This window comes from Aspergillus neoniger (genome assembly GCF_003184625.1).
Source record: "Aspergillus neoniger CBS 115656 unplaced genomic scaffold BO87scaffold_10, whole genome shotgun sequence".
NCBI lineage: Eukaryota > Fungi > Ascomycota > Eurotiomycetes > Eurotiales > Aspergillaceae > Aspergillus > Aspergillus neoniger.
The window spans coordinates 583,748-610,673 of NW_020291138.1; the positions used below are offsets into that span (position 1 = coordinate 583,748).

Genomic DNA, 26,926 nt, shown 5'->3' on the forward strand with positions numbered 1-26,926 from the left:
TACTTTCCGAACATGTGGGTAATAATAATAATAATAATACATCAATCAAGTACGCTACAGTGCGGCATACATCGTTCATGATCCTTTGACCTCATCCGCACTATCCGTGTTGAGGTCACTGGCACTTCCTCGCCGCAGCGAGAGGATGCTCTTGCTGGCGAACTCGTCCGCCGTCCGCTCCGCCGCGCGCCATCGCGTAACGGCTTGCTCGACATCTTCGAACATTTCCAGCGTGTCCTTGATGATACCGCCCTCCTCTTGTTCGGGAACCTGCGTGCTCTCTCTTGACCCGCTATCGCTGATCATAGGGAAGGCAGGCCCAAAGCCACGTTGAGGGATAGGGTTAAACATCACGGCGTTGGCGAACATACGGATCAACTCCTTCTCCAGCTGCGCCGAATTCACAATACCCTTCGGGGGAATAATGTCCTCTGTCTTTTGCAACATAAGGACTGCATTCTTCGAAGGAGTCCCTGTACCCGGCGCCGGTGATTCCCCGTCGCCTGCCGGTGTGCTCGCGGCCTCTGTAGCTGCCGCCAGCGCCCTGCTACCCTGGTGAATCAGCGACTTGATGGTCTTGATATCTTGCGGCCGGTAGATAAGATCGCGGTATCCCGGTGCGTCACGTTCTGTCAGCGGCTTTGAAAAGGTGCCTGCAACCTTGTGCATGCTAAGCTCACTCATGATGGGAGCTCCGGTCCGGGGGAAGTTGCGCGCGCAGACTACATACGACGTCGACTGATTAGGATCAACGCGAGTGAGCTGGCTTAGCTCCGACTGAGTAGGTTCGGCCTCTAGGCTCTCACTCGGAGCACGCTTGCGCTTCGGCCGCCCCCTGCTCGGCCGACTGACCGAAAGACGTTCGGGCTCTGCCATTTCTGAGATACCAGCTGGAGTACTGGGTACTTCATGCTTGATTTTCGCCTGGGAGCCAGTCCCCGTATCCGCTGTGGACTCTTCGTCCCGCGACAACACAGACCTTCCTCGGCTTCGGGACGACGCTGTGCTTCTGTCACGGTCTTTACCGCTAGACAGCGTTCCCCTCTCACTCTTCCGTTTAGTCCCTCCCTTGCTCTCTGCATCAATCGACAGTGTCTGATCAGCGCCAGTTCCATTGCTTTTCGTCTCGGTCCTCCGCTTTCGACGGCGGGGCTCAGGCTCCTCTGGTGTCGGCTCACGAGAACCCGGCAAAGACGGCGCTTTCTCACTGATAGGACTGATCTCCTCAGGCCGTGGCCGTTCGGGCGAACGAGGAGAGTGGGGGATGCTCAGCCGTGGAGTCCGCTTCCATGGTGTGAGAGAGCCAGGTGTAAGAACGCCCGTGTCAATCGAAGGCCGGAGAGGCCGCGTGCTCGGTGGCCGCGAAAGGATGGAACCCTGCGCAGGTCCAACCGGGGTCTGGAACGCGGGTGGTGGAATGTTCTGGGCAGGTGTGTGGGCGGCCGCAGGCACAGGTCCTGGAGTTGACGGAGCAGGTGTTGGGCGTGGTCCTTGCGGTCCCTTCTTGTTTTCGAAGGTTGGGGTGGGTGGAGGGAAGGGAGACTGAACCGGTCGCCCAGAAACAGCGGCGTTCGTCGGCTCTGGTTTCGGCTTTGCGAATGCTGGGGGAGGTTGTGGCGTTTGTGGAGGTTTGTTTAGAGACCACTGCTGGAAACTAGCCTGGGGCGGAGGTCGCTGAGGCGCCGGGCTAGCAGCTGGAACAGACTGTCCTTCCTTGGCAGAGGGCTTGCTGGCCAGAACTGGCTGTTGCGGGGTGGAAGGGACTGGCACACTTGCTTTCTGTGGAGCTTGCGAAGGTGTAACAGCGGGAGGGCGTGCGACACCCGGGCTGGGAACTGAGGCATTGGGCGGTCTTGGCGACGGAGCCGGTGGCGCGGCCGCTGGTGCGTGGTTTACAGGGGCATTCTTGGGCACAATAGCTGGTTGTGATGGTGTCGGGAACGCCTTTCCATTCGGGGCTGGTGGCTGCTGAGGCGGCCGACCTGTCGCTACCTGAGGGTTGGGCTGAGGACGAGGTGCCGGTTGTAATGGCTGTTGAGGTTGTTGTTGCGGCAGTGGCTGAGGCTGAGGCTGTTGCTGGAGCTTTGCCTTGTTTGTCGGTGGCAGTTCGACGGGCTGTACCGACGGCGCGGCCAGAGGCTGGGGTTCCTGCGGTGGGCGCGCGACAGGTTGCACGGGCTGCTTGCTTGAATCCAGCTCCTTCCGCTGCGGTTCCAGTGGAGGCTGCTTAACATCAGCAGCTACCGACGGGGTCGCAACTGGCATAGCTTCATCGCGGGGTCGTTGAATTGGCTTCTGAACCTTCACATCCACATCCATCGGTTCTGGCGCGGGCTCCTGCTTCGCTGGCGCAATCGGTTGCGCTGGCGGAGGTCTTGCGGAGGTCTCCGAGAGCGCATCCCGGTCCTCCTCCTGTAGCTGATCGATCTCTTTCCTAATATCCCTATACCTCTGCTCTTCATTCTGAATCTCCCGCGTTACCAGCTCCTTGTATCTGGCATATAGGTGCGACACTAGCCTGGGCACTTTGCTGGCGTGGTTGTAACCTTTGTCCGCCAGTCCCTCCGCTCGAGGGCTGGATATCTTGCGCTTCTTGGGGTTATTGGGGGCCGGGCTCTCAGCATGATGACCGTTGGGTCCCGCGTTTGCTGAATCCCAGCCATCTCGCATCAGTGTCGCATAGAGATCCTCCAAGGCTTCGGGGCTGAGCCTTGCCGCATCGTAGGCGGCATTCTCTCGAACGAAGGGGTTGTTGCGGAGCACATCGGAGATGGAGACGAAGTTTGCGGGAGGGGATTCTAGGCCGGCGAGAGACTGGAAGAAGAGGAGGGATTCAAAAGGCGTGTAGACCGATAGAGGAGGCATCCCCCATTGCCCGTCGAATCGGCCACTGGGGGGGAAGTATTTAGGGATTGGGGCCACGGTGATAGGAGTAATCGCAGGATTGTCGGCCCGACGAGCTCAGTCCGAAAGGCGACAAAGTCCCTCGTCGTACTACTGGATAGAGTCGTGGGTAGCACCGAAGCAGGATGAGAGACGGATACCTGAGATTCCAGGCCGACAAGACGCGAACGTGAGCGAAGGTCGGGGTGGCGGTTCAGACCATCCGCGCAGAAAAATGAAGGGCGACCGCAAGGGAAAAATCGGAGGGAAGGTCAAAAAGGATGGAGAACGCGATAGAGTCGCGAAAGGGAGGCCGTGGGATGGGAAAAAAAGAAGCTAAATTTGAATTACGTACAGCGGTAATGGGATCGTGAATAAAGAGTGATGGAAAGGATAGGCGAAATGACGGGGACTGGGGATGGATGGCTGAAGGGGACGGACGGGGGGAGGGATAGGATGGGATGGGGATGGGATGGCATCACCTTTGCGGGCAATTCACCGGGAGGAAAGGACTCTGTTTCCTCCAGAATGGGAGTCCCTCCCCTTTCGTTTCTTCCCCCAAACGGGAGCTGGCTGCTCTTGGGTCACGTGGGGCACTGGAATGCCTTTCCGGGCACGCCGGACTTATTTTCCTGCTTCGGAGTCACTGGCGGCAGCTTTTCCGAGAGCACCCAGTAGTCCCAGCCTTCATCTCTCCTCACCTGCTCTTCCTTCCATCCAAGCCCAATCAGCGCATTTTCCATATTTTGGACTTGTCCCCTATTTTCATGGATCGTGTACCTTTTGCGCTTCATGACATATGTTCGATTTGCTCCGTTTCTCAAGAGCAGCCGAACCATAGACACAGACCGTTGCCGGACGGCTAACATCAGCGGGGCTTGTCTACCCACTGTCGCGCTACGCGGATGATATTCATTTACATCCGCTCCATACTGCAACAGTATCTCGGCAATCTCTTCTTGTCCAGCTATCACGGCCTTTTGCAATGGCGTCCTATGCCGGGACTCCCCATTTGGACTAACTCCAAGTTCCAGAAGCAGCTGCACCATCTGTGATATTCGCTGCCAGGCGCAGGGGCCTTCCATAGCGCTGAGCAGCAACAGTCTACCCTGTTCAGGTGTAAGAGGAGCGCTGAGACGAGCAAACAGCCATCGCACCGCTGCAAACTGTGTGAAGCAAACAGCCAGCCGCAACGGCCTCAGGAGATCATTCAATACCCGGGGATACCGCTCCACAAAGAACTCCATCAGCTCTACATCGCCCCTGCGCGCCAATTTCTCTAATGCTTGCCTGCATACATAAAATGGCTTAGTAGGGTCAGCGTGTTCCTCTTGGTGATGATGCTCAAGCCATAATCCCAGCGCCTCTTTGTTCCGAGATATCGCAGCCATGGCCAAAGCACTCATGGGGATGCTATAGATCAGGTTGTACCACATGGAACATCCATGCTCCACTATAGTTTTAGCGATCTCTCTGTTCCCTCTTTGAGCTGCGACACTTATCGGGATGACCCCAAATCGTAGACATGGCTGCTGTGGATCCAAACCGTTCCGCAGTGCTGTGCTCAGTTCCGCACAGTCCCCCCGTAAGATGGCCATACAGGCCAAGATAATCGGCATCGACTTTTCAATCGGCTCATTGAACCTGTCGTTCACTTTATCAATCCACCACTGACATACCAGGCTATGGAACATGTTTGATGGATCATTGTTCCCCGCTATCGCCACATCAATCAACCCCTCAGTCAATTTATCCTTGTCCTCCAACGCAGGAGCATCCCCCAACTGGTACTCTATCACCTCCTGCACGAAATACGTAAAAGCACACGGTCTGTGCGAATGCTCTCGTAACTTTCGCTGCAGGTAAAGCCGTTTCAGTCGATCAGGGAAAGTACCCCATGGTGATGAGTCCAGTTTCTCTTTAGTCAAGAAAGTAAATAACTCTTCCAGATCCTCGCCATTTATAAGATAGTCGACGATCTCTTCGTTAAATAAGCCTACAATTCTGTCAGTTTGAATGCTCAGAATTGGGTGGCGGTCACGCACCATTCACTTTTCTCGCACGCAACAACTCCGGCAGATACAGTTGAGGTAGGAGGTGGTGGATGATCTGGCGGAGTATTTCTGTGGGGAGGCATGTCTTTGTAGAAGGCATTCTTATCTCAAAGTAATGGAGACTTTTGTGGTTTCTGTTCGTTGTTTTCTGGTGTTGAGTTGGAGTACGGGCTGAGGTTCCCTGCGCAAGATGGAGAAGCTAGTACAGAGTAGATGTTAACGTTAACTATATCAGGAATCGGGCTGACATTGGGGCGGAAGGGTCCGTAGTAACTAATTGCTACTAGTAGTAGTCAGCCACAACAGTAAAGTGACCAGTTGGCTACTAGTCAGGGATAGAAGCGATTAATTGTCAACTCCTATTTGATGGCGTTGTGACATGTGAAAATGGCACTGTTCCAAATAAGGCTGACCATGTAGGAGACGTATAGCGACAGACCAGCTGAAGCTATACAATGACAACCAACAAACCATCCACCGACACATCTACAACAAAACTAAAAAGCTCTGAATACCTTTACTCCTAACAATCCTCTCTATATACCAATCACAACCACCCCACTCTCCTAACAACCCAACTCCCACCCCCGACCAACCCCGTCACGCCCGTAAAAACAATCAAACTGCCATACCCAGACCCAAACCCGAACCTCAACTCCCCAGCCCACGGCATCCCCTCCAACAACGCTTCACTCAACGGTCCGGAGACAATATTCCCAACGCCCCTACCAGCCGCCAAACAAGCAAACACCATACTCGACTCAGCGGCACCATCCTTCCTGACCACCTCCCTCATAATGCCCGGCCAAGTACTCGTATATGAGCCCGCAAAAAACCCATACACGATGGCAAAGACAAACAACGGGCCTAGCGAAACACTAAACCCCCAGATCAGAAACACTCCCACAGTCGAACCCACAGTCGAGACCAGAATACAGGTCGTTACGTCCCACCGGTCGATAATAGCCCCCATGACTACGCACCCTACCACGGACGCAACGTTAAATAATATCACTGTGAGGGCCTCCAAACTGCCGGAGGAGACGCCGATGGCTCTTGCATATGAGGGTAGATAGATAGACGGGAGGAAGTACCCCACTGCTTCTATCATGTTGAATAGCTCGAAGAGGAGGAATGTTCCTGATGTCCAGAGGAATCGGATCTCCTTGAGTCGTGGTCGCGGTGATTGTTGTTGCTGTTGTGCTGGGTCGGCACTATTCCGCAATGCAGGCGGCACTCTAGGCTTAACGAACCATACCAACGGGGCTGTTAGCACGAATAGCACGACTGCGAACCCGCGCAACGCTATCCGGAACCCGTATCGATCGAGAAGCGTCTCCATGACAATGGGGAGGATCGCGCCGCCTAGACCGGTGCCGGCCCACATGACGCCGAAGGCGAAGCCTCGGCGTTGGTCGAACCAGTCTTCCATTAAGAGGATGCAAGGTGAGTAGGCGATGCTCCCGCCGATGGCGTAGAAGATGCCTTGGGAGATGATCAGGTGGGTGGTGGTCGTGGAGAGGGAGGAGAGGCCCAGTGAGAGACACATTGTTAGGACGCCGAGGGCGCAGCCCAGACGTTGGTAGTGAGGGTAGGTGCGGTAGAGGGTGAAGATTATGGGGAGGTCGAGGTACATTATTCCCTGTTTTGGGGTACTTGGGTTAGTTTTGAGGGAGGAGAGTGATGGATAGGTTGACTTACCATTGCGCATGTACCGATGATGGCGATGTTGTTGGAGTTTTGGAACATGGGGAGTGTGCTGTAGTAGTCTTGGAAGACACCGTAGGTGAAGGCGAACCCCCAGACTAGGGCTTCCATGACGAAGCAGGCGGCGAGAAAGAACCAGGCATCTTTGCCGTGGTCGATGGGTGGGAGGGGGGCAGAAGACTGGTTTGTTGGATCATGGGGTTTTTCGTTAGGAATATCTTCCTGGTCTGATAGTCTGACCATGATGGATACTATGACAAAAAAGATAGTATGCAATTGAAAGTGAAGAAGAGCGATTTCCTATATCATAGTATGTTTAGACGGAATGCATAAATGCAGATAGTATGTAGTCTGGGTAACCGGATTGAACGAGTAATCTCTGTATAGTACTTCCTATCCCCTATCCTCAAAGATTGAAATCAACAGAAAAACCTATCTTATATGGATCAGGTACTGTGAACTGCGCTTGGGCCATGTCAGCGACGCCCTGTCATTGACATGCTTCCGTTCACAGCCCCCATTGGTGGAATAGATGCTAGCGTCTTCGGCATTTTATGCTTTTTGGGTAATATTGGCCTTACTATAACTCATAACTAGCGGAAGTATACTTGTGGATATAGAGAACCGGGAGTAGTACTCTGAAGTGGTTATTTCAACGTCAAGCTATGCGGCAAATGGAAAATGTCCTAGTTCTGCTTTACCTGAGATTGGGGATTTAACGCGAAGACTATCTTCGAGTATCAGTGTTCCATGATAGTGACGAGTCACATATCTTTTCATATTCAAGTGATTGACATAAATTGAGAAGGTCTAACAATTTTCGATATGATTGGTCATATAGCCTACTTTGCATTGAAGCCATCATACCTCCCATTTCAGGTAGGTTATCTTAAGACAAAATCCACACCACTATAAGTGCTCCTTGAACCACTGGACAGCCTGCAAGAAAGCATTCTCCTTAGCATACTGCACCGTGCGGTTGGCGGGGTCTCCACGGACAGCAAAGCCGTGCGCAACGCCGCTGTAGAGGTTGATCTGGTAAGGGAGACCCGAGTCCTTCAGGATCTCTTCGGATTCATGACGCTTCTCAGCGGGGAAGATTGCATCAGTCTCTGCAGCAGCAATAGCCAGAGGGCCCTTGATGGCCTTCAGCTCCTCCGACTCGACGAAGGAAGGGTGGGCGGTGTATCCAGCATCGATCTGGCCGGGGCGGAGATGGCGCACAACGTACTTGCCACCGAAGCAGTAACCCACGGCACCGATTTTCTGATAGATGTTAATCCCTTTTGTAGTCACTTCAGCCCGCTAGTGGGAGTCATACCTTGCATCCATACTTGGTCCTCATCTCCTTGATGCAGGCCTCGATGATAGGATCGACGACCTCGGGGGTATGGGGCTTCTTGTCCTTGTGGTATGCGCCACCCTTCCATGCCATGATATCGAAGCCATCAGGGCGGTTGAGCGGGATGGCGTCGTTGTCGAAGAGGTCAGGCATCATAACGAAGTAGCCATTAGCAGCAAACTGGTCGGCAATGAGCTGGGCGTTAATGAAGCGGTGGCCGATCACATCCGTGATGCTTCCTTTTGTTAGCTTGATCTTTTTGGGGCATTGCTAAAGGCAGGACATACACCAAGATACCATTCTCGGTGGACTTGTCAGCAGGAGAGCTGGTGTAGATCTCGAAATCATTGAGCTGCGAGAAGCTACCCTTGGCTTCACCTTCGTGCTTGACGCCTTGGTAACAGCAACTTCCAGCGGGGAGGGATGCCATGATCGCTTATCGACGATTTATGCTGTAGGCTGATTTGATCTTGGAATATTGAGCTGTGGAAAATCACAGTAACGCTGACCGAAGGGATGAGGGGAAGGGGACTAAATAGCGGGGCATGAGCTGCCACCTCCGACACACTCGGAGGTACTTATCCGTTATGTCCGAGATGATGTTAATTCCATGGTTAAGCTAGCTTCTCTCAGCCTAGATCACTGAGAAGGACTTATCCCAACGTAGACCAGCCACATCTACTGCGATTATATCGGCAAGCTGGAAGCGGAGCTGCTCACCGGCATGCCGTCCGTATCATACATTCCCGAGGCCTTGATGCGCAGCAACGTATACGACGCAGATAATCGAGAAACCATACGTTTTAAGCAAAAGTATACACTTCGATTATGGCTACAGTGAGAATCAAGCCTACCGTAAAATAACCATGTTCAAAGATGGAGCTCGGTCACGGCAAGCTCGGAGCTCAGGTGTGATCAATCCAGTCAAAAATACCAGGTACTCATATTGATACAGTATGAACGGAGAGTACAATAGCATGGCAGGCCGTCGGTATCATTAGATTTGCTTCACGATTAGCTATACATGATTGATGTTACCTTCCAACCGGACTTAGTTTGATGTTTTAGAGACCCTCTTTTGTTGCATCCTTCAGGATTTGTCGTCGGATCCGCGCAGCGTGCGGCATTTTTATAAGACTTACTCGTCACCTGATTCAGTAACCATGATGTTGGCCACATATTCAGCGGGTGTTCTCTGAATCAGGTCACCAAAGTTTTGCCAACTTCCAGATATGTAGCCGCTGCCCTGCTGGATTGGAGGTTCGGCTTCGTGCATGTCTTCGGGCCGAGTTTCTCTTCGTTTTCCTGTACCAAACAAGGGGAAAGGAGTCTATATTCCGAGCAAGGTCATTATGCGATAGTTTCTGGGTGCTCCGTAGTAAGTTTTGTAATAGCAGGCTGCCCATAGTCAGCCCGATGAACTTGGTGAGGAAGAATGTTGTGCAGTCCGAAAATAGTTATATGCAGGTACACACGGACGTCTTGCAGCACATCTGTGATATGTAAACCGATCGTCCCAGCTATAAATACTCTGGACCAGGCCTATAGACAGATCAAAGACAGATCAATGTAATATCCCAAACTGAGCATCGGTGCCTGAAACGCCAGATGCTACCAAACCCTTCCTGGAATGCAAAATAAGAGCTAGCTCATCCATACTTGCAGTTGAGCTGACTCGGACTCCGCGTACAAGCCGAATCCTATTCTATTTCTGGCAAGCAGAACCAAGCTGAGAGGGAAGAATAGGGATCACCGCATTAGTGGCCGCTCTCGTAAGTGACATGCATAATCGCGATGGGCTAAACGGTAAGGTTGCGATCTTCTGGAGCTTGCTTTGCTAGAATTTGACATGTAAATATCAATAGCTGGAGTGGTGTACCAAAATTGGTCTCTTTGGCAGTCTTTATTGGTCACTACCTATGCGAGTATCTCTAATGGGCACATCCAAGGAAAAAGCAACTCTTCCAAGGCCGATCACGATCAGGATGTGATTTAAAGGGCATGCTTAGAAAGACGCGGACGTTGATACTGACGGCCCATAAGCCCGTGTGAAAAGGCCCCATGAGGAAATAGTATAGTATGGCCACCGTAGTTGCAATGTTTCAGAAGATAAAATTAAAAACGGCGTCGTGCAACAAGATGTATAGATGGATGGCAACTGGGATCTGCAATAGGAAAGAAGCGAGTGGCCGGGTGGCAATAAAGAGGGGCGGGAGGGTGGCAGCAAGGCAGTCATGGTGAGTGGCCTCACAAAGACTCAAAACAGGGGCAGATCCGCTATCACGTGACAGTATAATTTCCCATTGGTTGCGGCTCCGTCATGGAAGGATGGGACGGGATTCAGGGGCACCTTCCAGGCAGAGTGGACGATGCAATTCCACTACCGCCCAACTAGTGAGCAGGATGGAGCTGCACTATTTACCTTCAAAGGCAATCATGGAGCACCCGAACCACCCATGGATGAGTTTCAACTTACCTAAATTGACTATTCTTTGACACAGACCTGACACCCAGCACCCTCTGTCTATCCTTCCATCACTCTCCTTCTTTCTTCGCCATCGCTTCCATCGCGTTTCTACGGCTGCTCCTTTACCTGCGACGAAATTAAAGCCGTGGACGGCCCTGCATCCCACCTCCATGTTTCCCCCCAGCGCTTGCCATCGTCATCCCCGCCGATCGTGCAGCCCCTGTCATTATCCATCCATCCCCATCGGACTCAATAACCCAAAAGTGGTCCCTCCCTACCTGCCCGGTCTCCAGTAGTGCGACGGCGTCCGCAAATTTGCCGATTTTCCCCTCCAGCCATCGCTCGAGTCCTCGCTGCCCCCTTTTATAGTTATTACTTAGATCCCGGCCGGTCCTGGTCGCCGTCATCAAAGCTTCTATATAATCAATTTCTTCGAATCTTCGGTGATTTTTCTTCCTCGCCTTGTCCACTCTAGAATACTCTGAGCGCAAGGTCCACCCCGTCCGTGCTATCATATCCACTTAATAACCCCCTGTTCCGTTCTTGACGCGCGCGCTTCTAAACTCCCTCCCACGTCTTGGACTTCATTTCACATACTCCTTTTTCCCCCCCTTCCTAACCTTCTCGCATTCATCTTACCCCCCTTTCGCTTCGATCCTCCATACCAGTGCTCCATAACCAACGCCCTTGACAACCACTAAACAAAATGTCGGACATCGATCAAGAATGGAAACCCAAGAACCGTCCACAGTCGTTCGTTCTCCTCTCTTGCGACCTTCTTCTCTCCCCAACGTTGGTGTTGACCAAGACGTGGCAGGACCATGGCACAAGCCTTCTCAACCGCGCTGGATAGCGCCTTTTCGCTTGATTCCGATGTCAATCACCTTTCACAGACCATCGATCAAAAGTAGGTTCCACTTGGGTTGTTGATGATTTGCGATCTTGTCTCGCTTCTAAGCTTGTGTCGATGCGGCGAAACTGACGAGCCTGTCAACCATAGGAGACACCAAATGATGATTCAGGAGCGAGAATTAGAACAGCTTCAGGCTAGGATCCGGGAAGCTGAGGAACGCCTCAAAGCCCGACAGTCTTTGGTCCTCGACGGCAACAACACAAGGTCTCCTTCGGCGCAACGAGGGAACCGGTTCTACCAGTCAGGTGAGAATTCCCAGCTGGACAATATCTGCCACGGTCGTCAGTGTTGCTGACAGCGCTTGGTTGCAGCATCCACCTCAGCATCGACATCCCCTACGGATTCCGCCGGCCAATACTCCAGCGGCGACGAACAACAGCGTGGTCAGGGTCGCAACTCATGACTGCCTTTGACGGGCCGGGGTCGGTTATTATCAGCATATAATTTGGGTCAAGGTTTGGGATGGGAGATTACGGATTCGACTTCACTGCTTTCATCTTTTATATATCCTCATTTGGCGGGCATGTTTGGAGAAATCGGTTCTGTTGGCTTGGACGCTCCGTCATTGCTTCCCTCCACCACGTCAACGCCGATCAAGGCTTGGAGAGGAAACAACGCCGGCGCGGCTCACTTGTCGCTCCCTCCCTTGATGTATTGGGCGGTGACCACATCCGCCTCTGTGCGGGCCATCCCAATCGTCGAAAGTTTCGGAGAGACAGTCGAGCTTGTCGTCCAGTCAAATTTGGCGTTAAATATTGTTTACACAGTCAATATGTTGGCATTTATTTGGTCTTCAAATTTCTGGCATTTGTGTCTCAATATAGCGAAAGCGAAAGACCGGCATTCATGTCGGCCACGTAATGCGGTTATATTAGGGTGTCATGTTTGAACCTCATTCTTTGCACACCTATATCAGACGGGTGAGGGGTGGTCAATAGATCAAAACCGATAGCGTGCCGAAATACACGCAGGTTTCCATGCACAGTGCAGCATATCTGGTGCCAATATAGGACAGCTGTATGCAATATAGAATCTGATATCAGTCAATGAAAGCCGATGCGGTCGCATCGCTGCAAGTTGAAAGCTTCCCACTGGCCTGATGCAGACCGCATCACGAATTGGGCCGACAACGTGTGGCTGCAAAGCGCACGTCATCTTGTCAATATTGTACTTGAGGCGAGCATGAAGGTGGGGTAGTTAACCCAGGCCACGTTAATGCCACTAGCGGAGGATTTTCTTGCCCTATCGCGGGCCATCCGCCAACAGCGTTTGCCCCTTCCCTTGGACTATTGAAGGAATTGTTCCTATTCGGACTGCAAACATCCTCTGCTACCAGCAATGCCGCCACTTGTACTTGTACCGATTTCTTCTCCTCGAGCGATACAAGAAAAGAGGTAAACATACAATGCACCTCCATCTGTTGTCGAGGAGCGTCCGGCTGTACCTTCACGCCTACAGGCCATCGTCTACATCACGTTTCTCTGTACGCAAGAATGAAGTCTGCAGGTTGTCCTCGCTGCTCGGACCTCCAATATGACGCGTCTACCTAAAGAAGAGGAGCGCGGTCGATTCAGCGAAGACTGTACGTCTCTGTCTCCCTATGGAAGCGGGGAGGGCCTAGTCTGCTTCCTCATTGTATAAACGTGACTAGTAGGTAAGTAGCTATGGGCATCAAATGCATGAGAGGATTACTTGGATGATCTACTGCGAACAGGGCTGCCAGCACGTCTTGGCGTGAGTGTCACCACATTGACATCTGCCTGTCCTGATATTAAGATTGTCAACAATCTTGACTTTAGTGAGGCGGGTGGGCTGCAGGGCATATTAATGGGTTTCATTATCAGCACCTGCAAAGCCAAAGTCCGGCGAAGCACGACATTTTCAATGGATGCTGGCCTGTCATCTGACCTGCTAGCCGAATATGGCGATGCCGGGCCTGCATGATGATACCAAACTCGTACTGTACAGTATAGTATGTATGGTATCCGTTGGGTTTGCAGGGCGGCCAGTATAGTGGCCTGAGTCTTGAGGTGGCAACGGAAAAGGGTATCTGAGCGCAGCAGCAGAAGAACTTGAGGCAGAAGAAAGAAAACATCAACAAGACAGGATGCTGTTTTCAATCATTGAAGCAATTTCTTTTATACCACTTTAAATCGAATTTATCCTCTCGGATTCTATCAATATCGGCCCCGAGTGGAAATGAAAACCTAATTTGCATTATCAACCAGCTTCACTCATGATTCTCCTCGGGTAGGACCAATGATGTCAGAATCATCCCCCGGACCTTGGAAATCCCCCCAGACAGAAAGCGCCCGAGCAACGGTCCAGACCCCCCAAAACGATAGATAACTGAGCTCTGAACTGTGAAGTGTCCTGCAGGAGCTGCGTCGGTGCGACCTACCATGTCAGCCACTGGTCCCTGAGCTCCCGGTCATTCCCTGTTCCTCTCTTGCGCCTTTCCCAACCCCTCATCCCGGCCCTCCTCTTCTTCCCTTCGTCTCTTATCAGGCTTTTTCTTCCGTCTCTCGTCCCCTCGATCTCTCGAACTCCTTAATTCCTTCGTTGTTCTTTCTTCCGCGTAATTGTTTTTTTGGAGCTGGTCTTCTTCTTCATCCACTTGAACTACTCAGCATACCTTAATCCCGATCATGGTGCTCATTGATAAGCACGAGTACGTATCCCAAGAAGAGCGTCGCCTGAGAGAGGACCGTGAACACTCGCGGTACTGGAAGCGATGGGGGCCGTATGTGGCAGAGAGGCAATGGGCTACCGGTATGCTTCTCTACTACCTATCTCATCCAAATCGCGCTGGAAAGTACCTGGACTAATGACCATCCTTGATGCCCCGCAGTTCGCGAGGATTACTCGTAAGTCTTCAATTCGTCCACACTCATTGGGTGTCTGGACTAGAAAGCAAGCGACATTTACTGATTCTTCTGTTTCATCAATTATCAGGGAGAATGGAGATGCTTGGAGCTGTAAGTCCCTCAATTCACATGTGTACCGCGCGGCCAGGGCTGATCAAGTGATGTCTAGACTTCTCTCATGATCATGCGCGGTCTAGGACCTTCCGCTGGGGTGAGGACGGGATTGCCGGTGTCTCGGATACCCACAACCTGCAGAACATTGCCTTTGCATTCTGGAACGAGAAAGAGTACGTTGGGTCTACCCCATTACGACTAATTGGATCTCAAGCTCACCCTGGTCTAGCGACTTTCTGAAGGAGCGCCTATTCGGGTTGTCGAATCCTCAAGGTAACCATGGCGAAAGCATCAAGGAAGCTCATTTTCACGTTGATAATACTCCGACGGTTTGTGCTTCAATTCTCCAAGGTGGACGGATCCCGCGGCCCTTCTGACTCCATTGCGCTCTCAGCATTCCTACATGAAATACCTCTACAAGTATCCCCAGAAGAAGTTTCCTTATAAGGAACTCGTGGAAGAGAATGGCAAACGCTCAAGGCAAGACCGCGAGTATCAAATTCTTGATACTGGAATCTTCGACGACAACCGATACTGGGACATCTTTATCGAAACAGCGAAAGAAGAAGACGATGAGGAAGAACTGCTCTTCCGCATCATCGCCTACAACCGAGGACCAGAGCCTGCCCCGTTACACATCATCCCTCACGTTTGGTTCCGTAACACCTGGTCCTGGGGCTATGAAGATCAGAAAGAGAAACCATCTGTCGAGAAAGTGCATCCCATGATAGCCAAAACATCTCATCAAAAACTTGGCGAGCGATATGTGCAGTTCGCCCCCTCGCCGCCTGTTGGTGACGGTCAGGATGATGTATTCCCTCAAATGATGTTCACAGAAAACGAAACGAATAACGAACTGTTGTGGAACACCAAGAACAGTCAGCCATACGTGAAGGACGCCTTCCATCGCCTTATTGTCAATGGAGAAAAGGACACAGTCAACCCTGCGAACAAGGGTACCAAGTTCGGTGCCTGGTACGCCTTCAATGAGGGTGAAGGAATTCCTCCTGGAGAATGCGCTGTCGTTCGATTTAAATTTTCGAGGAAACGGGGTACATTTCTGGATGAAGAGGTCCTCGATAATATCATCGATGAACGCAGGGCCGAGGCAGACGACTTCTATTACCACATCAGCCCGCTTCCCATGAGCGATGATCTACGCAACATTCAGCGACAGGCATTTTCTGGCATGTTGTGGAATAAACAATTCTATCATTTCGTGTGGGATCAGTGGTCAAATGGTGACCCCGGTCTCATTCCACCTCCGCCGGGTAGGAAGCATGTCCGTAACCAACAGTGGAAGCACTTGTACATGGAAGACATTCTCTCAATGCCTGATTCTTGGGAGTATCCATTTTTCTGTGCATGGGATACGGCTTTCCATTGCATCCCGCTGGCCATGATAGACCCTGATTTTGCGAAGAAACAGCTGGACCTTCTCACCCGGGAATGGTACATGCATCCGAACGGGCAGCTCTCAGCGTACGAATGGAACTTTGGTGATGTGAACCCACCGGTCCACGCGTGGGCCACGTTCCGGACATTCAAGATCGAGCGGAAGATGTATGGCCGGCAGGATCTTGATTTCCTGGAACGAGTCTTCCAGAAGTTGTTGCTCAATTTTACATGGTGGGTCAACCGCAAGGACTCTGAGGGTAAAAACGTCTTTGAGGGTGGCTTCCTGGGCCTAGATAATATTGGGCTATTCAACAGATCGGAGCCTCTTCCTACCGGGGGTGTCCTAGAGCAGGCTGATAGTACAGGCTGGATGGCATTTTACTGCCTGTGCATGCTTAATATCGCCCTCGAACTCGCCAAGCACCGGCGGATCTACGAAGACAGTAAGCATACTATATTCTAAGACTTTCATCGGCTAACAAATGACGCACAGTTGCATCTAAGTTCTTCGAGCATTTCATTTTGATCAGTGATGCCATGACATTCAAGTCCGGGGGGCAGGAGACGTCCCTTTGGAATGAGGATGATGGGTAAGCCGTGTCTATCTCTATATATATATATATCTATCAAATGCTTACCTTGGGTAGATTTTACTACGACGCAATCTCCTATGGTGATCCTTGGACACAACAGCTTCCCGTCCGGTCCCTCGTTGGCCTGATACCTCTGTACGCTGTTCTCACCCTCGAGCCCGAGTTGATCAACAAGTTCCCCTCCTTCAAGAAGCGATTGGAATGGTTCGTTGAGAATCGGCAAGACGTGGCAGAGCGCAATATCGCCAGCATGAAGCATCGTGGCAAGGATGAGCGGCTCCTCCTGTCCCTCGTGAGCAAGAGCCGTCTGGAGCAGATCCTCAAAAGGATGCTGGATGAGACGGAATTTCTTTCAGAGCACGGCATTCGATCCATGTCAAAACATCATGAGGAACATCCATACTCAATGGAGGTTAACGGCCAGATGTTCCGAGTCAGCTATGTTCCTGGCGAGTCTGACAGTGCCCTCTTTGGCGGTAACAGCAACTGGCGGGGACCGGTCTGGTTGTGTGTCAATTTCCTGCTCGTCGAGTCTCTGCTACGATTCTACATGTTCTACGGCGACTCCTTTAAGGTGGAGTGTCCCACGGGCTCTGGAGAGTATATGCATTTGGGACATGTGGCGGAGGAGATCCAGCACCGGCTACAACACTTGTTTGCGCGCAACGACGAAGGTCGTCGTGCCGTCTACAATGGCTCCGACCTTCTCGACTTCGATGAGCACTGGAAAGACTACATGTGGTTCCATGAGTACTTCGACGGAGACACTGGTCGGGGTCTGGGAGCATCTCACCAGTGTGGATGGACCGGTTTGATCGCTAAGATCATCCACGATACGGGGTAAGCTATGCGACCCAAACCCATTCCTCTTTGTTGTATCATTCTAACCAATTCAACAGAATCAATTGCCGAGTTCCGCAGACCCCCCGCTCGCCATTCGCAGCAGCATCGCACTACTTTGACGACATCTTTTCACGGACGGCGCGACCACGCGGGAGCCGTCGTCCCAGCGTGCGCCGCTCATCCACCAGCCGGTCGATCGGAAACCGCAGTGACTTTGAGTCTGCTTTCACAGGTCGTAGCACACCTGGGCCAGAATCCGCTTTGGATGACGATGAGAAACTCGGCGAGTCAGGACTAGGATTCGGAGATGACGAACATGTGTCGCAGTACGTGGAGAGTCAGTTGGAACGTGTCCGCAGTCGGGCATCCATGGGAGCGTATGAGGACGAGTTTGAAGCACAGGCTGATCGTGTCCCGAATGGACATTGAGAGATACACTAGACGAGGGAGACTTGCACAGGGGATGATATAGTGCGACGATATGGTTCCATGTTAGTACTGGTTGTGGATACATGTGTTGTAGACGGTAGATGATTATATATTCGTTGCAAAGTCACAACATCATGGGCTAAATACCATTGCATACTCCCTATCACTACAATTGAGTCTCTCAATTTTGATTGCGTTTCCAAAGCACTGAAACCGAAAAAAATACGACGATAATGAGACTCCTAAAGTAGTAGTACTGCCAGTACCTGGGAAGATCTATCTCTACCAGAATTCATTCCATTTCATCTAAATATCTATCTAATCATAACAAATCTTTCTTCCCATATTCCTAATACATACTAACCCCCATCGCAGACGCCAACCACATCCAGTAAGTAAACTGATTAGCGCTGCGAAAATCCTGAAATGATAGGTCATCGTGCATAAATCATATCTTTCTATCACATCATATCCAAAGCACCATCTGTCCACCATCCACCTCATGTTTCATGAACATATTTCATACATAACGTAACATTACGTATCCGTTCAACCCAGTCGCGTATAGATTGGTGATCATCTCACAGAGACGAATAAATCAATCAATCTAAGGCAGACGGGACTTGCCTGCCTCGCGGCTCTTAGCGAGAGCACCCATAAGACCGAACTGGCTGGCCAATCCGCTGATGCGGTGCGTCGAGTTCAGGTTCTTAACCACCACCATTTGGTAGCAGGTTGCGGAGCCTTGGCGGGAGGCGATGACGGACCAGGCGAGGAAGAGCTCCCAGATCTATTATAGTTGAAAATTGGGGTTAGATGTGTTGAGATGAGATTAAGAAGTAGAGGGGAAGGGTATACGCACCCTGTACCATCTGGGACCGTACTTGGCCTTGATGGCTTCGATGTTGCCGACCCAGTTGCGGTACCATCTCCAGAGGGTGCCCGAGTAATGGACGCCGACGGTGTCGATACTAATCAAAGAGTTGATGTTAGTGTTTGTTTGGAGGACGGGGGTTAGGAATGGTGGCTTACCCCTTGACTTCGAAGCCAGCTCCTTCAAGACACTTCACGTAGTACCAGAGGGGGGTGGAAGCGTCGGCACCACGGAAGATGTACTTGTTCAGATACAGACCCCAGATGAAATCCTCATACTGCCAAGCCTGTCTCAGACCCGAAAGCTGCACATACATGCATCCATCATCGTTAAGCATGTCATAGCACTGGCGGAAGAATCCAGTAAGCTTGCGAATACCGACGTGCTCGCCCATTTCCAGCTGAGTGATCTTGTCGTACTTCGTGCGGGGGATGTCACGGTAATCCATGCAGACAATGCGGCTCTGTTCCTCGGAGATGCCGGCCTTGCGGAGAGCATCGTTACCCCAGGCAGTCTGGTTCTCAGCAATGGTGAGACCGGTCACCTTTGCGCCGTAGTTAAGACTGGCGAACTTGGCCAGGGTACCCCAGCCGCAGCCAATGTCCAGCATGGTCTCGCCTTCCTTGAGGCCGATCTTCTCGCAAACAACGGCCATCTTGTTATCCTGCAGTTCCTCGAGGGTTTCTTCACGATCGGGGTCGGAGATGATTCCAGAGGTGTAGATCATGCGAGGGCCAAGGAACCAGGCGTAGTGGTCGTTACCCCGGTCGTAGTTGGGACGGATTTGTTCCTCGTCCTGGGCCTTGGTGTGGAAGAGCACATCGACGAAGAAGGTGCCGACGATGAACTTGAACAGGTCCATAGTGAAGGCGAAGCTGGCCCAGTCGTGGCGGTATTCCAGGATCTCGAGCACATCGCCATTGAAGTCAACCAGGCCGTCCAGGTACATTTCCGAAAAGGTCTGCATGGGGATCTTGTTGCGTCCGCTCCATTTCGCACGGTCTTCGTCGCGCTTGAAGGTGATGTAGTGCTCAACGGGGCGGCCGGGGAGCTTGACTTTCTCGTTGGTGCGGGGGCTGAAGGTGGAGGTGTAGGTCCAGAAGGCCACGAGGACAGGGAGAACGGTCACGAGAGTGAAGAAGATGAAGGTTTTCTTTCCACCACCGAGCAGGTAGGTCAGAAAGCCAGGGACTCCAATGATGGCGCCGCCCAACAGGAGGTTGGAGAAGCTCTCGTTTCCAGGACCATCTGCCGGCAGGGGAGGATTGTTAATGCTCTTGGCCTTTGGGAAGAAGTCAGCACGGTTTTGGACAGGTTGGCAATACGCCAGCAATGGGAATGGAGGAATTAACTGACATTGGTCAGGGCGATTCCACAGCTCTCGCCGGTTTCAAACTTGGGAGGAGCTTGGGCGGGAGTTTCGATCCATTGGATGTCGTCGGACAGCTCGACATCTTTAGATTTGGTCGTCATGGTCAATTGATACCCTGGTCACGGGTTATCTTGGTTGGGGGACTGGGGACGAGGAGAGGAAGAAAGGACATCTGAAGGGAGGACACTTGTTTCATAAGTTAGGATGCCGCGTCGATCGTCCCGTGCCGTGTCCCCAGTTGCCCGCGGGCCCCGAACACAACCAAATTGAATCCCCCTTCAATGCGCATTTTTCTTCATAGCTGCTGTATAAATTACTCGTTGGTCGGATATTTTGAATGTTAATTAGATATTACAGTAGTTTACAGATATTATTCAGCTGTCAAACTACTAGTGAGAACCCGCACAGTATGTATGTTCTGCCAAAATGGGTGATATAAAACTCGATTCTGTCTATTCGACTCCAGAACTAGAGCTCATGCTAGCAAGAAATATAGAGGATGAATGAGGTAGATCGATTCGGTAGGGGTACAGGGAGTTGATATAAACTAAATATGGAAGCTCAAGAGACGCCTAATGTGAACATGCGCATCCCTCTTGTGTTTTAAGTGGATTCTTTAGGTAATTTACAAAGCGTCGGTGAGGGCCTTGTTGAGCTTGGCAATCTTGGAGGAGACGCTGAGGTCGATGGTGCGGTCACCGATCTCAACAACCAGACCGCCGACGAGCTCGGGGTCGACCTGTTTTCAACATATGAGTAAACATAGCGTAAATCGGGATATAAAGGATAATATACCTTGGTGACAACCTTGAGCTTCTTGCCCTGGCTGAACTCGGACTTGGAAACGGCCTTCTCGAGACGGTTGACAGTCTTGGTGTCGAGCTCCTGTTGCCCAACAATCAGTATAAAGCCCCACAATATAAAAGCCCGAAAGAAGAAAGTACCTGAGCACTGGTGATGTTCAGCTCAATCTCACCACGGTGAGCACCCATGAGGGTGGAGAACTTGTCGCAGATACCCTCGAGGAGACCAAGACGGTTGTTCTCAGCCAGAGTAGCGAGGAAGTTCTTGAGGATGTCGCCCTTATCGGCACCGGCAACCTTCTGCAGCTCCTGGACGATCTGCTGCTTGTCGGCGACAGTGAGGGTAGGGGCGGAGAGGATGGTGGTCAGCTTGCGGTCGGCCTTGAGGGTCTGACCGAGGCTGGCGAGAGCCTTGGAGGTCTGGTCGAGGCTGGCGGACTTGGCAGAGGCAGTGAACTATACAGAGAAACGCAAACGATCAGTTAGCCAGGGAGCTTTCCTGAAGTTGTCCAGTTCTGGGATCATGAGGTTGCTAGAACGTGGGAATCTCTGTTTTTGTTGTCTTAGGTTTCCCGTCCGCCTTTTCCCCCTCTTTCTTGTTTCTTCCTTTCTTCCGTGCCATTGAATCAAGGGAACCTCAAGAGCCACGACTAGCAACCAACGGGTAGGATCATGGTATCGCATACCAGAGCGGTGGCATAGGTGCCGTCAACACCGAACAGGGAGACAGGAGGCTTGACATCCTGGGCCGGGGTGGCATAGGTCCTCAGACCGTTGACGGCGGCAGTGCGAGGCACGGAGAACTGCTGGGCGGTGGCACGGAGGCCGGCACGGGCGACGCGAACGGAGAACATGGTGATCTGGAGACGGAGACCTCGAGGAGGAGAGGAGGAGAGATTAGATGCGAGACGGACGGGGCGTCGGGGAGGGGATTGAGCGAGCAGCAACGGGCTGGTGGTTCGTCGTGCTTTGGGATGGACGGGCGACGTCCAACTTCTGCCGGCTAGCGGTCACGTGAGATCCCGCACACGCCGGGTTTTCGGCTATCCACTACTGCGAGTGACTTGATCCTTGAAGATCTTATCGTGATTGCGGTGCTATACTTGGGAACAATTCTCCAGTCTTCATTCCTTTATTCGTTCTCAAAATGCAAAATACAGTCGCACATGCTATGTAACGCCAGACTGCCTCTACGAGTGAAATACGCCCTCCCGAATGCCAACACCCGAAACGCCATCCTCTCAACCTCTTATCTTCATGGTCGTCTAGCCATTCGACCGATCTGATCTCTAGTCACTGCGCAGCATGCTATCCACAAGATCTCCCAACGGACCCCAGAAATCCTTCCCGCTGGCCAGACGGTGCTCGTCAATGAAGAGCACGTAATGCTTGAAGCTGGTATTCAGATGAGGCTCCAGTCCGAGATGGACCACAACCGGGTAGTGGTGGCAGTAAATGTGCGCATATACGCGATACATCCGCTTAAAGATCTGGCGCACGAGGCTCGGGAACACCTTGGGGAAGGGGACACCTGTGAGGTAGCATATTATATTAGCGCTTGCTCACTGCAACCGTAGTTTACGTAGTCTGCTCTCAAGACACTCTCTCAAGGCGTGACTTACCAAGCCTGCTGGGGAAAATCTGTTCGTTGTCGATACTGCTTTGTACCCAACTCATCAGATGTTCGATATATTCTGGGGCCGACATTTTCGTTGGTCGCTTGTAATTTTCCGAATCTTGCCAGAGATATTCGAATCTGGACGTCCATCGTCAGCTCTACATTGCTTTGACCGGTATCGGAGATAGCTCCGTACTCATCAGTTGCCTTCATTTCCGGACATGATTGCGGAGAACAAAATTCTGTGATCGCGCCATAGAGCAAGTTGATCTGGTTGTAGAAGTCGACCACTGTTGCACGTTGAACCAAACTGTTAGCATGGCTTTGATGATACTGCTGCTGCAAGCCTCCAGAGTAAGTTTACCATTAACTGCAAGCCACTCATTTAAATCCTCGCCTTCTGGAAGCTTCACAGCCTTCCGCAAGCTTCCACTTCCCAGGGTTGCTTCTGCGAACTGTCTCAGTTGATAGCTAGTGGTGCCCTTGGCTGCCGACCGCGGCTTGAAGGGAGCTCGGGTCCGAGCGTTGCTGGGAGGTGTCAGTCCAGCGGGATCATATTTCAGTGCGCGTACTGCCGGGGATAGATATGAGGGGGGCTCAGAGAAGGGGCCAGGGAAAGTTTGAACGGTGCCATAGCAAACTGAAGGGAAGATGATGGACGGAGAGGAGGGGAGCGAAGGTTGGGGAGAAGATGAGGATGACGGGGCAGGCTGTCCAACATCGGACGAAGCAGTAACAGAAAGGATGGGGACAGACATGGTTGTGATGAAGGATGCCATCTTCTTGCGAATTTCTTTTCTTTCCTTTTGGTTCCTCCCTTCAGTCAAATACAAAGCCACGGGCGCTTTTCCGGTGTTCGTGGTCAAAACGAGGTGTTGTGTAGAGTTCCGTTGGAAGAATGCGCCTGCATGCCGATGCCAACCAAGTCAGCGCCTGTCAGTCAAGTTTACGGACTCAACAGTGAGAAAATCTGGCCAAAAGTGATCCTCCATGTCTTAATGTCTTACCTCTTTAGGGATACCTGAATCAGGACAATAGTAGCACGCGCCGATGAGGGGGAAGCAATAGACCGGCCGGCGGAATGAGTGGAGGGACAAGAGGGTAGGTAGTAGGAGGCGAAAGTTGGAGTATCAGCGATGGAGCCGCTCTGACCAAGTGCAGACAGGCGCGACAGCAACCTCAGGTAATGAAAACAAAGCACAAGGAACACACACACAACTGCAAACGAGGGGCGATGAAGGGCGATCTATATCGATCGCATTTCCGGCCTGCCTTCTCCACGATCCCACAAGCGGAACCTCCCCCCCAAGGACCGGATCCATGGGTGCTGCAGCGTCCAGGGTGGCAATCGCCCCGTCCGTTGCCCCGGCGACATCAGCCAGCCGCAAGGAAACCGGTCCTTTATTACATCGTCAAGGTTGTAGTGGATATTCTTCAATTTTATTACGTAGGTAGGCTGCCGTTTGATGGCATAAATTGTTGGAAATGTGAAAAAAATATTAGATGATACCTAGGAGTCTTCAAGTCTGCTGTGGCCGTCGTATTCGCCGTCATAGCAAAACAAAACCCTCCGCCGGGTCGGTGAACCATTCAGAAGACGACTGACTGATGGAACAATAGATGTGGCTTGTTAATGAATGCGCCAAGCTATCCCAGACATGATTCATATAGAGTATCCTTCATTCTCCTCGGGCAATCGCTCCCGGACTGTCTCTCCGTAAATCGTGATAGGGATGGCGATTTCGAACGATTCGCAGCCCAAGTTCTCTAACGCGGACATGATGCGCCCGCGATCGTCTTCCGATACAGTTTCGAGCAGCCGCGCTCCCGAAGGGGCTGAACCATCGTGGATACTGCTTGTGACAAACTCGAACCGTAATTCCCACTCATGATTTACCCCCGTGGTTATGACGGTCGGCGTCGCCGATACCGGAACAGCCGGACTGAAAACCACGCGCGTTGCATACAGGGTGTTTTCAAAATAGGAGGCATGGATCTTTCGAGTCGCACGACGGATGCTGGCGTTTGATCGCACCGCTAGATGTCCTGCCACTCTCTCTGAACTTTCTAATGTCGCCCGCAGAGCGTAGCAGGGAAGCGCCGCGTCTGCAAAGTTGACGGTGGCGATGATGGTTTCGCCTAGCCTGTGCGCCGGACGGTTGAGTACCACGACAGCAATTCGGCGCCCGTCTCGGGCAATCTCAAACCGGTTAGGACTGCGCGAGGAACCGAGCGCCTGGTTGCTTCGGAGAATGGCAAGATCAATAGCGTCCTTGCAAGTGAGGTGCCCGGTAGATGTGTCGCGACTTGCGCGCTTCTCGGGCGTCGCTTCGGGCGGTTGCAGTGAATTCTGGCGTGCACTCTGCTCCAGGATGTCATCCACATACGACAAGAAATCTGGGGCTGACGTCCACGTCGGCCCACTGATGCTTTTGGGCTTGGCTGCCGGCGGCGGGGTAGGGCCAACCTTCTGCACTCGCGCCTCGTCGCGAAGGAGTACATACGGGCTCATCAGGTCATGACCCATTATCTCCCCATGGCCTATTGAAGAGATTAGTGACCGTTCGGTACCAAAGGAAGCGACGGCAAGCTCACCATTGACGCCGCTGAACACGCGGAAGGGTATGCTGATACGGTTGACCCGTTGGGGTTCATGATGGCCACTCGGCCGCTGTGTACCAATGACGAGATTGTAAGAGATCTTAATAGCTTTCCCCTTATGGCTGGCTGGAAGACCCGATGGCAGGGTAAACGTAAAGGAGTAAGACTGCTCTTCTCCCGGTGCCAGTCGTAGGTCCACGAAGAGAAGGGACTGGGTAGTAGACAGCAATGGTATGGACTTCGAAGACGAAACTCCTCGCATATCTCGTAGGCCATCCAACTCATTATTGGAGAGCAAACCGCTCAGCGATTCTTCGATCGCATTCCATTTGAAGGCGCCCCAGAAACCGCCGCCCTTGCGATTCTTATCGCTGTTCATAGCCGGTTTCCCGCTGTTCATACCCGGCGCAGACCCTGCACCACCGACAACACCTTTTCGCTTCACTTCCTCGAAATGTGACTGATGAATCAGCGAACCGTCAACAGTGAAAGATGCACTGATCTGGGCATAGCCCATCAGTAGAGTCTGGCTCTTGGGCATTACTCCCGGAGACTCAATACTCGACATGTGTCGCGCGTGACGAGGGATATTCTGGCGCGGCATCGCCATTGAGTAGTTGGTGTACTCGGATTGCAGAGTTTCTGAAGAATTGTCGCTGACAGAGTTATACTCGTTGCTGCTTCTATGACTACCAGTGAGGCTGGAGGTCGACATGATCCTGGTGAGTTGAGGCAGATGGCCCGGGGCAGCTAATGTAGCCGATTCCCTTCCATTGGGCTTTGTCTGTCCAGGACCCTCTTCGAAGGGTGTTGCGAGAGGTGATAGAGTAGGGCGAGACTGTGGATCAGTCCCCGGCGAAGGTGGAAACTTGAACTCGATGGGTGGCAATTGAGGCCGACGCGCAGGTGTACGAGGTGACTCAAATGAGGGCTGGGGAGTAGGTCCTCCTACATCGTCAATGTCTATCCGTGGGTTTCCAGGAGACGAAGTGACCGGGGACTCCGGGGGTGGAAAGCCACGGTACGTGTTGCGTCCTGCTAGCAATTGACGGTAGTCAGCCTGATGATCGATCAACCCCCGATCGCGCTATTCATTGAAGGTACCTTTTGCAAACGAATCCTCATAGAACTCATTCCTCCTCGGAAGAACCTGTAGACTCGCAGCGCGCCCATGGCCCCTAACCGGCCTCGACCGACTGAACTGGGAGGATGTTCTGGGAGTCGGTTCTCCTGTTGTTTCGCTATCGATAGAAAGAATAGATACTGAGCGTTTGTGCTTTCCACCAGCAGGTGGACCGCTGCGAGGGGTGGACGGGGGCGGAAAGCTGTGAGAACCGATCAACGGTGAGCTCACTGATGAGGACGGGCGATGCGACGGGCTCTTCTTAGATACGCTAGAGTATGAGCGGCGGTGTGGACTGAAGAAGAATTTCTGAGGTGACCTAAGCGAAAACAGTGACTCTGAATGTGAGCTGGTAGCTCGCGATGGATGTCTCTGATGCGAGGACTGCCCCCCGTTCCGGGGTTCTCCGTTCGTCTCCGCAACGTTCTTGAAGGTAATGATACATTCCACATCTTCCCCGGCGAATATCGTTTGATCCTTCCATTTCACGAAAACCTGGATGTCTGAGGGCATGGCGACGATCACAAGGCCACCATGTGGGCGGGTGACCGCAGACAAGAATCACGAAGGTCCGGGGTAGATGGCGGGTTCCAGCCGCCACCAGAACGAGGGCTTGAAGTAAAGATTGGCAAATATGATACACTGAGAGGAAGGGTAATCAACGCCAGCTAGGGCATACCATTAAATCGTGTAAGCCATAATCGTTGGAGGATGTGGAGGGAGGAAGGACACAGAGCGGGTGCCATAACGTTCTTGTCGGGGTGAGGACGCGCTGGTGGTGGATGGTGGTGCACTACGGCCGACGGGAGGGAATTGCAATCCCATGACGAACCACGTAGAGAAGCTGTGCCCCTCGACATATGATAGATATGCTGTCGGACTCCCGGTTAGTATCTTCTTCCAGTCCGGAGAAAAGCAAAGTTGA

The 26,926-nt window shown here is 52.2% G+C and overlaps 11 protein-coding genes across 11 annotated transcripts; 3 read left to right on the forward strand and 8 right to left on the reverse strand.

Moving 5' to 3' along the window:
- Window positions 1-6: 6 nt before the first annotated feature.
- Window positions 7-3,166, reverse strand: BO87DRAFT_17039 (uncharacterized protein). Its single transcript, XM_025618338.1, has 2 exons — window positions 2,302-3,166; window positions 7-2,223 (listed from the first exon to the last, which is right to left on the reverse strand). Exons 1-2 carry the CDS (start codon window positions 2,863-2,865, stop codon window positions 76-78), a joined length of 2,712 nt encoding a protein of 903 aa, XP_025481568.1. The 5' UTR covers window positions 2,866-3,166; the 3' UTR covers window positions 7-75.
- A 301-nt stretch (window positions 3,167-3,467) lies between these two features.
- On the reverse strand, window positions 3,468-5,037 carry BO87DRAFT_457668 (ankyrin repeat domain-containing protein; the record flags this gene model as incomplete). The annotated part of the gene is made up of 2 exons (XM_025628818.1): window positions 3,468-4,879; window positions 4,929-5,037. The coding sequence occupies 2 exons, from the start codon at window positions 5,035-5,037 to the stop codon at window positions 3,468-3,470; spliced, it is 1,521 nt and encodes a 506-aa protein (XP_025481569.1).
- A 447-nt stretch (window positions 5,038-5,484) lies between these two features.
- BO87DRAFT_355576 (putative MFS monocarboxylate transporter) lies at window positions 5,485-7,034 on the reverse strand (the record flags this gene model as incomplete). The annotated part of the gene is made up of 2 exons (XM_025621341.1): window positions 6,639-7,034; window positions 5,485-6,579 (listed from the first exon to the last, which is right to left on the reverse strand). The coding sequence occupies exons 1-2, from the start codon at window positions 6,885-6,887 to the stop codon at window positions 5,485-5,487; spliced, it is 1,344 nt and encodes a 447-aa protein (XP_025481570.1). The 5' UTR covers window positions 6,888-7,034.
- Window positions 7,035-7,452: 418 nt separating this feature from the next.
- Window positions 7,453-8,491, reverse strand: BO87DRAFT_375108 (dienelactone hydrolase). The gene is made up of 3 exons (XM_025622953.1): window positions 8,274-8,491; window positions 7,966-8,221; window positions 7,453-7,910 (listed from the first exon to the last, which is right to left on the reverse strand). Exons 1-3 carry the CDS (start codon window positions 8,414-8,416, stop codon window positions 7,554-7,556), a joined length of 756 nt encoding a protein of 251 aa, XP_025481571.1. The 5' UTR covers window positions 8,417-8,491; the 3' UTR covers window positions 7,453-7,553.
- Window positions 8,492-11,159: 2,668 nt separating this feature from the next.
- Window positions 11,160-11,769, forward strand: BO87DRAFT_424378 (uncharacterized protein; the record flags this gene model as incomplete). Its single annotated transcript, XM_025627226.1, has 4 exons — window positions 11,160-11,206; window positions 11,271-11,360; window positions 11,454-11,611; window positions 11,678-11,769. The coding sequence occupies 4 exons, from the start codon at window positions 11,160-11,162 to the stop codon at window positions 11,767-11,769; spliced, it is 387 nt and encodes a 128-aa protein (XP_025481572.1).
- A 1,969-nt stretch (window positions 11,770-13,738) lies between these two features.
- On the forward strand, window positions 13,739-17,882 carry BO87DRAFT_17107 (uncharacterized protein). Its single transcript, XM_025618342.1, has 9 exons — window positions 13,739-14,138; window positions 14,218-14,233; window positions 14,322-14,344; window positions 14,403-14,520; window positions 14,577-14,676; window positions 14,742-16,188; window positions 16,239-16,335; window positions 16,393-17,178; window positions 17,238-17,882. Exons 1-9 carry the CDS (start codon window positions 14,015-14,017, stop codon window positions 17,608-17,610), a joined length of 3,084 nt encoding a protein of 1,027 aa, XP_025481573.1. The 5' UTR covers window positions 13,739-14,014; the 3' UTR covers window positions 17,611-17,882.
- A 12-nt stretch (window positions 17,883-17,894) lies between these two features.
- On the reverse strand, window positions 17,895-20,002 carry BO87DRAFT_405528 (cyclopropane-fatty-acyl-phospholipid synthase). Its single transcript, XM_025625938.1, has 4 exons — window positions 19,841-20,002; window positions 18,643-19,766; window positions 18,473-18,581; window positions 17,895-18,400 (listed from the first exon to the last, which is right to left on the reverse strand). Exons 1-4 carry the CDS (start codon window positions 19,955-19,957, stop codon window positions 18,218-18,220), a joined length of 1,533 nt encoding a protein of 510 aa, XP_025481574.1. The 5' UTR covers window positions 19,958-20,002; the 3' UTR covers window positions 17,895-18,217.
- Window positions 20,003-20,230: 228 nt separating this feature from the next.
- Window positions 20,231-21,513, reverse strand: BO87DRAFT_355589 (F1F0 ATP synthase subunit 5; the record flags this gene model as incomplete). Its single annotated transcript, XM_025621342.1, has 4 exons — window positions 20,231-20,595; window positions 20,652-20,741; window positions 20,801-21,115; window positions 21,346-21,513. The coding sequence occupies 4 exons, from the start codon at window positions 21,511-21,513 to the stop codon at window positions 20,482-20,484; spliced, it is 687 nt and encodes a 228-aa protein (XP_025481575.1). The 3' UTR covers window positions 20,231-20,481.
- A 153-nt stretch (window positions 21,514-21,666) lies between these two features.
- Window positions 21,667-23,311, reverse strand: BO87DRAFT_17187 (Mob1/phocein family protein). Its single transcript, XM_025618347.1, has 6 exons — window positions 23,285-23,311; window positions 23,034-23,181; window positions 22,642-22,805; window positions 22,474-22,567; window positions 22,282-22,415; window positions 21,667-22,190 (listed from the first exon to the last, which is right to left on the reverse strand). Exons 2-6 carry the CDS (start codon window positions 23,054-23,056, stop codon window positions 21,949-21,951), a joined length of 657 nt encoding a protein of 218 aa, XP_025481576.1. The 5' UTR covers window positions 23,057-23,181; window positions 23,285-23,311; the 3' UTR covers window positions 21,667-21,948.
- On the forward strand, window positions 23,242-23,862 carry BO87DRAFT_17243 (uncharacterized protein). The gene has a single exon (XM_025618352.1). The coding sequence runs from the start codon at window positions 23,464-23,466 to the stop codon at window positions 23,782-23,784; it is 321 nt and encodes a 106-aa protein (XP_025481577.1). The 5' UTR covers window positions 23,242-23,463; the 3' UTR covers window positions 23,785-23,862.
- Window positions 23,863-23,940: 78 nt separating this feature from the next.
- Window positions 23,941-26,514, reverse strand: BO87DRAFT_304573 (putative intracellular protein transport protein (Sat1); the record flags this gene model as incomplete). Its single annotated transcript, XM_025619281.1, has 3 exons — window positions 23,941-24,818; window positions 24,873-25,916; window positions 25,983-26,514. 3 exons carry the CDS (start codon window positions 26,512-26,514, stop codon window positions 23,941-23,943), a joined length of 2,454 nt encoding a protein of 817 aa, XP_025481578.1.
- Between the last annotated feature and the right edge of the window lie 412 nt (window positions 26,515-26,926).

Bases quoted from the DNA above. Each gene is read 5' to 3' on its own strand.
- BO87DRAFT_17039 (XM_025618338.1), bottom strand. From the start codon at position 2,865: ATGCCTCCTCTATCGGTCTACACGCCTTTTGAATCCCTCCTCTTCTTC. The intron at 2,224-2,301 runs GTTCAGAAGCCA...GATGTTAAGCAG, and splicing joins CGATGGATGTGGATGTGAAG to CCTCCACTGGAACCGCAGCG.
- BO87DRAFT_17107 (XM_025618342.1), top strand. From the start codon at position 14,015: ATGGTGCTCATTGATAAGCACGAGTACGTATCCCAAGAAGAGCGTCGC. The intron at 14,521-14,576 runs GTACGTTGGGTC...ACCCTGGTCTAG, and splicing joins GCATTCTGGAACGAGAAAGA to CGACTTTCTGAAGGAGCGCC. The intron at 16,336-16,392 runs GTAAGCCGTGTC...TACCTTGGGTAG, and splicing joins CTTTGGAATGAGGATGATGG to ATTTTACTACGACGCAATCT.
- BO87DRAFT_17187 (XM_025618347.1), bottom strand. From the start codon at position 23,056: ATGGCATCCTTCATCACAACCAT. The intron at 22,568-22,641 runs GTAAACTTACTC...AACGTGCAACAG, and splicing joins TGAGTGGCTTGCAGTTAATG to TGGTCGACTTCTACAACCAG. The intron at 22,416-22,473 runs GTACGGAGCTAT...ATGGACGTCCAG, and splicing joins GAAATGAAGGCAACTGATGA to ATTCGAATATCTCTGGCAAG.
- BO87DRAFT_17243 (XM_025618352.1), top strand. From the start codon at position 23,464: ATGAAAACAAAGCACAAGGAACACACACACAACTGCAAACGAGGGGCG.
- BO87DRAFT_405528 (XM_025625938.1), bottom strand. From the start codon at position 19,957: ATGACGACCAAATCTAAAGATGTCGAGCTGTCCGACGACATCCAATGG. The intron at 19,767-19,840 runs GTCAGTTAATTC...TTCTTCCCAAAG, and splicing joins GTGGAATCGCCCTGACCAAT to GCCAAGAGCATTAACAATCC. The intron at 18,401-18,472 runs GTGCGTATACCC...CAACTATAATAG, and splicing joins ACGGTCCCAGATGGTACAGG to ATCTGGGAGCTCTTCCTCGC.
- BO87DRAFT_375108 (XM_025622953.1), bottom strand. From the start codon at position 8,416: ATGGCATCCCTCCCCGCTGGAAGTTGCTGTTACCAAGGCGTCAAGCAC. The intron at 8,222-8,273 runs GTATGTCCTGCC...AACAAAAGGAAG, and splicing joins ACCGAGAATGGTATCTTGGT to CATCACGGATGTGATCGGCC. The intron at 7,911-7,965 runs GTATGACTCCCA...AACATCTATCAG, and splicing joins GGACCAAGTATGGATGCAAG to AAAATCGGTGCCGTGGGTTA.